An 8,467-nucleotide genomic window follows, 5' to 3' on the forward strand; every position below is an offset into this window, starting at 1 on the left:
TGGGCGGGCTCCGGCCCCAGGGTCCCCCCCCCCCCCGTCAAACCCCTGGCTGACGGCTGCGCCAGAGGCGGAAGCAGAGGATGCCGGGGCCCCTGGTGGGAGGTGTCTGAGAAGGGGCTGGTGTGTGGACCCCGCTGTCCTCCAGGAGGGAGGACCCTCCTCTGACAGCCCCTCTCCCTGGCCCTCCCGCGGTCCAGCAGCGTCCACCTCGGTTGAGAATCCTTGCGCGACTCGCTCCCAGTCTCCAGTCTGCCTCGGAGGTGGACTCGCGCCCTCCCAGGCCCTGCTCCTCTGCGGATGGCCACGGAAGCCAGGGCTTTGGCAGGGCAGGAATCTTTGTTCTGTTCTTTCCGATTCAGTTCTTGGTACAGAGCTGGGTGCCCCTGGGGGTGCCCAGTGGATTCTCCCAGACTCCTTCACCCAGAATTTGGGGAAAGAGGAGAGACGGGAGACCCCGAGCGCAGACTCAACAGTGAGCGAAGCCCGTGCGAACCTGTGGACTCTGCTTGCAGGGCCAGGTGCTGCCTCTGGAGCCGGCCTCGTGGCCCGGCAAAGGGACAGGGATGGGGCGGCTGTGGGGACGGCGGGGAGGGATCCGGCGCCCCGGCACTGACCTTGAGGGCACTGCGGGCCACGCCGCCGGGCCGCCTCCGGGCCGCGTCCTCCAGCTGCATCTCCGAGCAGAGTTCTTCCTCGTCTTCCTCCATGATGTCCGAGAGGTCGGACCCCCGGCTGCTCTCCGTGTGGTACTCGTCTCCATGGCAACAGTGCAGCTGGGCAGGAGAAGGGGATGCAGATGGAGGGGCAGCTCCAGCACACGGGAGTACCCGGGTCCCCTCCTGGCTGGCCCTCCTCTGCTCTGCCCACTTCTGAGCTCAGAGTCGTGTCTGGGTGTCTGGATGAGAGGCGCTCACCCCAGAGGTGAGGGAACCACAGTCCCCAAGCCCGCGGCGAGCTGAGATGGCAGACAGAGGACCAGCCCAGGCCCTCCAACTCTAAATCCGGACGGGGGCAGGCAGAGACCCCCTTGGGCTCTTGGCAGGACAGAATGCCAGGGGGCTCACAAGACACACAGGAAAACATCGCTTTTCTGGGTACCGTCAGCCTCTCCAACTTAGTGGCTGGACAAAGCCTCAAGCGACAGGTCGTAAACTCAGGTGGCAACAGGACTCGAGGCCCCCCCATGAGCGTGTACGTTGCATCTAGGGTCAGGGAGCAGAGAGTGCTGGGTGGCAGGCAAGTGGGTGCAAATGCACCATTAAGGGCGCCTAAGAGTTTTAAGAAAACCGTGCAGTCTGAAATTCACACACGTGCACACACTGGGTTGTCAAAGAACAGCCCGGTCCGGGCAGGGTGGGACCCCCCCTGTGTGGTGTGCCCACTCTGTGCCCAGTTTGGTCACTGACACCGGGGAAGGCCCGCTGCTGGGGGTGCTTGGGGAGGAGTCTGGGGACGGCGGGACAGGGTCAACAGAAAAGCAAGGAAAAGTAACTTGCTAACGTGTAAACTGAACCACCAGCAGCCCTGATGGGGTCTGGGGATTTGGGGGCTGGTCCAATTCAGCGGTCCCGTTCCCACCCTCAAAGCAAGCGCCCATTATTCAGCATCTCGAGTATTTGCAGCAACTCAAACCGCACACCCTACGAGCTCAGATTTCTGAGCCCCAAACATGCATAAAGCTATTTTGTTTCTGCTGGATGGCGTCCATTAAGAGCAATTTCTTTATTCTCCTGGTGGGCGACCAGACAAGTGCCTTTAATAGCATCTCGAGACACGTTTATTAAAAATACCCCAGTTTCAATCGCTCCTCTAGATAAAGACGTGTCAGCACCTGAGTGGCACTAAGTTCCCGGCCCGCTGATGGGAAGGCAGCGTGAGTGCCCAGGCTGGGGGTCCCGACCCAGCCGAGCCCTCAGAGAAGTGGCCCAGATGCTCTCAGCCTGAGAAGTCTGTGTGTCAGCGTTTGAGCTGCTCCAGCCCTAATTCTTTCAATCAGGCACTGCAGAGGAGACGTAAAAGTGAACTGATTTTAAATGAATAAACGAAGATCAGGTTGGTTTGAAAGAGGTCTCCCCAAAGCAAATGGGAAGGAACTCTCCTCGAGAAGACAATCTCACTGCATTCAAACCAGTGATGAGTTAGTAATAAACCCATGGGATGGAAGGAGGTGTCTGCCGTTTGCCAAATACATCATGGATAAGCCACTCATAGGACTCCTATTCCTCTCTTCTGCCCAGTGAGATGTCGTGGGAAGTCTTGATGGAGCTTCTGGAAAAGATTTTTCTACCAGTTAAAAGAGATGTGCCTGAGAAGAAAGCCCCCCTCCTTTTTCCCTTCCCTCCCTCCCTCCCTCCCTTCCTTCCTCCCTTCCTTCCTTCCTTCCTTCTTGGGGTGCTGTCATATGAAAGTGTGACGATTGGAGCAACGGCAGCCACTTTGTAACCATGAGAGAAAGGCCAAAAGAATGGAAGATTCAGAACCTAGAGCCAGGACACAACTGAGCAGCTGAATCAACCTTGCAACCTCCTACCTGAGACTTCCTGCGATGTGGGAGAATGAAATGTCTTTGTTATCTTAGTCGTTATTAGTTGGGCATTCCATTTCTTGTGTTTAAATGAATGCAAATAGAATTATTTTAATCTTTTAGATAAAGAACTCAGATGGTTGGAGAAGCTGAGTAACTTGCCTACTACTAGCAATGACAGAGCCAGGAAATGAGTCCAAGTCTGTGAGATTCCAAGGTCCTCTTCTTGGCTAGGTTGTGACACTGCCTTGCTGCAGAGCTGTGTGTTGAGGGGGCTGGAGGATATGACATCTGAGGGGTCTTCAGGCTCTGACATCTCAAGACCTCGGGAATCTCCAGGCCCTCTTCCTGTTGTCCAGACTTAGGTCTTGACACCATTAAAGGACATTCCCATTAGAATATGCATGATCAGAAATCGGAGACCAAACCCACACTGGATGGATTTGTCACTTGTGAGCCTGGTCTGGGATAAGAAGCCCTGACATTTTTGTCCCCCCAAGGATGGGATGCTGACCGTTTAATTTCTGAATCTCCCATGATGCTTAGCACTTAGCAGATGCTCATCATACATCTGCCTGATGAACGAAAGTAAAGAAACAAACGGTAGGTTTTGCCTAAACTGAGACCAGGCGGTTACCTGGAGACTCACCTGAAACACAAAATCAGCCCACGAATGGATACTCACACAGGGCAGTCAGGGAGGGCAAAAACCTCACATTCCGACTTTTGAAATTGTCCCCCAGTGAGGTCACAAATGCGCAGGCTCTGTGCAATCTAAACTTTACAATGGACTGTGATTGTTGTCACCCGGGACTTGGGGCCGTGCACCCAGGAGCTGCACTCACCGGCTTGCCCAGCTCCGAGCCTTTCAGAAACTCGTCCACCGACGCGCCCCTCCTCTTGACGTCGGGGGACTCGTAGCTATCTTCCTCGTCCGAGTTTGCGTACTGCCCACTGCTCCTGTCCAGGAAGATGCTCCTTTTCTCTAGCTTGGAAGAGAAGACGGGAGGTGTCAGGGCAGAGGCTGCCTGGCCCTGGGGGTGGGTGCAGGGGCAGGCGGCTTCCAGGCCCGACAGGGCTCCATCCATTCCTCTGCCTCCTCGGAGCCACTGTGTGAAGGGACTTGGGGTGAGTGACCCGCACAGGCTGGCGGGCGTTTTCTGATGCTGCCCTGGGTGCCCGCCGCCCCTCCCATGCCCACCAGAACTAGCTCCTGCCTTTGCAGGAGGTAACGCGTGGGTGCTGAAGAAAGGCTCCTCTCCCTCGGTTTGCCACCCTGGCCCGGCTGTTACTGTGATCAATTAACCTTTTTTTGAATATGGAAGCTCAGAGGTTTGCTTTCTCTCCACACCTTCTCAAAGGGGAAGGCAGGCCGGGGGGAGGTGGGGAGGTGGCGGCTGTCCCAGGCGTTCCTGGGCCCAGCCTCTGGCTCCAGCCCACTCTCGGGGGTCCTGTCTGGGAGCTCAGAGTGGTGGGATGCGTGGCTGCTACCCGAGAGGGCGGGGCGGGGGGCAGAGCTCTCCCACCAGCCCCTTCCTACACCAAAGCACCTGGGCTTCTGCCAGGGTGCCCGTAATAAATGTGCACATTCTGAGGCATTTCCTTTAGGCATTTCCAAGGGTACAAACTGCTGTGTAACTATTAACAAATCGGGAGATTCCACAAAAAGTCTGGATTTCCAGTTTTTCAACAGGCATTGAAGTGCTGTCACGGTACCTCTTAGCCCTCCCGGTTGCCTGGCCGTGGCCCGCCTACCTCAGCTCTGACCTCTAGGGATCTGGCCTCTCCTCAAGTTCCTGACCCAGCCTCCAGCCCGGAGGGGGCCTGGCCCGGGCCCTGGGATGCCCAGGAAGTGAGGGTCTCCCGGCACCGGCATGGACGTCTCCACCTGCATCTCAGAGAAAGCACTGCCAGGGGTTGCCGTCCTGGAGAGACCCCCGTGGGCTGGCCGGGCAGAGCTGAGAAGACCACTGACCACCACTGTCACCTCTGCCAGGGCCCTAACCTCGGGCTTGCAGCAGACAAGCTGGGCGCCCTGGTAGACAAACGTGCCCAAGGGAGAGAGATGGGGGTTTGACCCAGGCAGGGAGGGGCCTGCGGCCTAGCTCAGGTCCACACCCTCCTCTCTGGCATCACTTCACTGGTGCTTCTTACAATTTCTCGGCTCATTGCACATTTCCTCTGGGACGTGGCCACACTGTCATGCGAGTACTCATCCCCACGGTCCAGGCAATTTCTAGCGATAGGCATGCAAATATATTTACGTGCATGCATTTCTATGTGTAGGTATCTATGTATACATACGTGTATATAAATGTGTGTGTGCGTGTATGTATGTGCACACACGTACGTACGTATGTCTATCCGTGTGTATACACACACACACAGTCACATACCCACACGCGCAAACACACACACACAGCTAGAAGTCTGAAGTGAGCCAGCCAGGAGGTGACCCTCGTTTGGGAAGATGTGCCCCAAGCCCACTCCCAGGAGGCACCTCTCAGATCCCTGGACACAGACCAGTGCCTGGTTAGCGGGTTGTTAGCTCGTCTGCTAAGCCAGGCTGGTGGATAACCCTTTCCTGTGGTTCTATCTGGGTCCGTATCTACGCGATGGAAACACACGTTGATTCCGACAGGCTCGGGCCTGGAATGCAGCCCTAGGGGAAAACTGGAGGATGAACACGGCATCCTCCTCCCCAAGTCAAGGCCGCCACTCTGGGAGCTGAGTGTTCGGGGCGCGTCTCCCCGTAGACTCGGGGTGCCGAAGGAAGGTCCCATCCCCGCTGGGCTGCCGGGACGGACCGCACGGCACGGGCACCGGTACCGGCGAGGAAACGCCCAGCCTTACCCTGCTGCTCTCGGCCACCCTCTGCGCGGCTTCCCGGGCCATGGCCTTGGCGACGGAGGTGGAGACCGGGGTGCCCTGCGGCTGCGGAAGGATGCGGCTCGGCGAGGGCGACCGCCGCCCCGGGCCCGAGCCCTGCAGGCCGGGCGGCTCCAGCAGGTGCCCGTGGGCCGGAGCAGGCGCCCGGCCGAGCTCCCAGGCCTCGTGCGCCGCGGCGTGCGGACCCAGGTGTTCATCTTTGGTATCGGGGGCTCCGGCACTTGCTAATGGCTTCGGTGTGGGAGCAGTTCTCTGGTGGGGGGCAGGAGGCACCAGGAGGTCGGGGGGGATGGCAGCGGCGGCAGAGTCTACGGACTCGCCCTGGGCGGAGAGGGTCCGCACGGTCACACCCTTGGCTTCGAGGCTCCGCAGCCGCACCAGCTCCACGGCCGTGCTGTCCGCCGTGGGGGAGATGATCTCAGCTACCTGCGCGCAGAGAGAGCGGGGTCAGGGGTCGCCCGGGCGCCTCTCCAGCAGCCAGGGCTCTGGGCCCCGCCTACATCCAGCTCGGCCCGGAAACCTGCCTAGGCTGCAGCCCCGCCTCCCGCCCGCCAGCGGAGGCCTGCGGGCACCGCTGAGCACGCACCCTCCTCTTCCGCGTCCACAGCCAATCCAGGGGCAGACGCGGGGGCCGCAGAGCAATCAGAATGCCGCGCGTGTTACCGCCAAAGCGTGGCCCCAGGGAGGTGCCCGGCGGAGGCCAAAACGGGCTTCCGGCCGTGGCGGACACGTGACTGCGGCCCCGCCGGGCCCTGCCTGCTGGGCTGCTGCGGGGAGCTGGTTGGAGAGAGGCCCGTGCAGCGGCCGCTCTCACGGGGCGAGCTGGGACACCGCCCCGCGTCTGATGCAGCAGCCCTGGCCCTGGGGCTGCGGGGGACACGGTGGGGAGTGGAGAGAAGCTTTTGCTCCAGCCCCGCCCCCCAAGGGCAGCCCTGTCTGTTTCCTGTGCCCGGACCAGCTGGGGCTTGAGATTACGGGCTCCCCTACAGCGGGCATTAACACTTCCCTGCAGCGTTTCCGGGGCATTTGGACTGCCGTCTCGCCAGGAACCGGTTTGGTGGAATCTACTGAGTGGGCCCTGATATCGGGGGGGCGGGGGGGGCCTCGAAAGATGTGAATTTTTGGTACCCAGGGGAGAACAAGACAGGTCCGGGGCAGGACAGGCAGTCACTGCGGGAGGAGGGCAGAGAGCACTCTGGGAAGGAGGACAGCGCAAAAAGGATGGAATTCTCCGTGTCCTGCAGCTGAGCCCGGGATGGCGGCGCAGGGGGTGCTTAAGTAGCTGCTGGTGGGTCTTGGGGGCTGAGGAGAGAGGGAGAGTCGCCCGTCACTGAGCGGAGAGTGCTGGGGCCTCTGGGGCGAGCACTGCCCCCGCAAGGACTCACCCTCTGCCCTTTGGCATACACGCCGTAGCCGGTGACGTTGGCTCCATTGGACAGCCCCGTGGCCGTCAGCGCGGGCGGCTTCCAGGAGACCTGGACAGTGGCTGGGGTGGCCGTGGCGTGGACGGCAATGTCCTGGGGTGGGGCGGGAGGACCTGGGGGACAGAGCAGAGGAGCTTTCAGGACGCGGCCCTCTGGCAGAAGAGATGCTACCGCGCCCGGCTGGGGGCGCCCGGAAACGAGATCTTCTGTCAAAGCCTCCAGGGGTCACGGGCAGAATATGAAGTGTGAAAGCAGGGCAGGAGGGTGAGGAAGTGGCAGCTACCGGACACACGCGGTGCCCTCCTGGAACCCCGCTCACGGGTGCTCCGTCCCCAGGGGAGCCCGGGACCCGGGCCAGGCCAGCCGGCCACGAGGACCCAGCGTTTGGCAGAGGGAAGAAATCCCTGCCGCCTCTCCTTCCTCTTCTGCGCCCCTCCTCCCTCCGCCTTCCCTCTGTCCCTCTGTCTCTCTCTTCATCAGACTTGGGGGCAGTGAGCTGGACCGCACATCCCCCATCTCACCGCCTTGCGGGACAGGACAGAACCGGAAGCTGGAGAGAGACGGTTCTGATGAAGCCACCCGGCCCTGGACACCGGCTCTGCACACACACCGCCCGGCTGACCGGCTGGGCCGCTTCCTTTGCTCCCCGAACCAGTTTGAATCGCGCTCACCATGGAAGTCTTGAGCAGCTACTTGAACCAACAAGGAGGCCAGGGTCATGTCGCTGGGCCTTCCAGGTGGCTCTTGGGGCCAGCAGGACCACCTGTCTGCCTTGTAACCCACAGGCAGCTCCTTTTCCCCCGGGGTCTGCCTGGTGCAAAACCCCCATAGCTAACGCTCTATCTGGAAAGGAACGTGTAACTTTCCGGAGGAAGGTATGAGCTTCATCCTCCAAGACGCTGCTCCGGCCCGTGGATTTCTGTGTGGGGGGCAGTGGCTGTTTGCTGAGGATTCTCTATGTGCAGCTCATTCTGCTACTCACTTTGGACTCTTTACATCGCCTGATCCGCACAACAGTCCTGTGAATTCAGCGCATCCTTGCTTTGCAAACGAGGAAGGTAAGGTTCGAGGGATGCTGCTCGGCTGTTGTGTGTTGGAAGCGCCGGCCTGCAGCTCAGTGCAGCTCATGAGTAGGGCTGATGCAAGCCACCCTCGACACACTGCAATATGGGGCTTCTGAACTTCCCTACGACTGGCTTCAGAAGTTAAATTCTACCTGGACGTTCCATTCAAACGTGACAGATGGGTCATTATTCTTAAGGGCGAAGGTGAAGAACTGAAACTGGCTTATTGGGCGTTTGCTGGGTGCCCATTTCTACCACAAGAGCAATGACAGCAGAGGGCCGGGGTTTTGTGGGTGCGGAAGACTTGTGTAGCTGTGATCTGCCAGCTCCAGCTCATCCCTCCAGTGGCCGAGAGGTGAGGGGGTCGCACTGACGTCCATCATGTAGGGACATCTGGTCCAGCCACGTGCCCGACATCGAGCTCACACTGAACGAGGTTCAGGGGCTGCCCTCCCCATGCCTCTCACTCGTGACATTTCCACAGTCCAAATCCTCCTCTGCCTGGACAGGCAAAGGCACTAGTCTGCTATGGACTGCATGTTTGCGTCCCCCCCCCCCCAAATCCG

At 59.8% G+C, this 8,467-nt stretch overlaps 1 protein-coding gene across 1 annotated transcript in view; it reads right to left on the reverse strand.

The window, feature by feature from the left end:
* The window catches only part of RIMBP2 (RIMS binding protein 2), a 112,326-nt gene that overhangs the window by 26,761 nt on the left and 77,098 nt on the right, over positions 1-8,467 (reverse strand). The window contains exons 9-12 of the mRNA XM_007455449.1: positions 6,799-6,950; positions 5,378-5,839; positions 3,370-3,513; positions 615-773 (exon numbers count right to left, since the gene is read on the reverse strand). Of these exons, the coding sequence (XP_007455511.1) occupies positions 615-773; positions 3,370-3,513; positions 5,378-5,839; positions 6,799-6,950 (917 nt within the window). The remainder of the gene's footprint in view (positions 1-614; positions 774-3,369; positions 3,514-5,377; positions 5,840-6,798; positions 6,951-8,467) is intronic.

The sequence above is a fragment of the Lipotes vexillifer genome, unplaced genomic scaffold, assembly GCF_000442215.2.
Source record: "Lipotes vexillifer unplaced genomic scaffold, Lipotes_vexillifer_v1.1 scaffold671, whole genome shotgun sequence".
Classification (NCBI taxonomy): domain Eukaryota; kingdom Metazoa; phylum Chordata; class Mammalia; order Artiodactyla; family Lipotidae; genus Lipotes; species Lipotes vexillifer.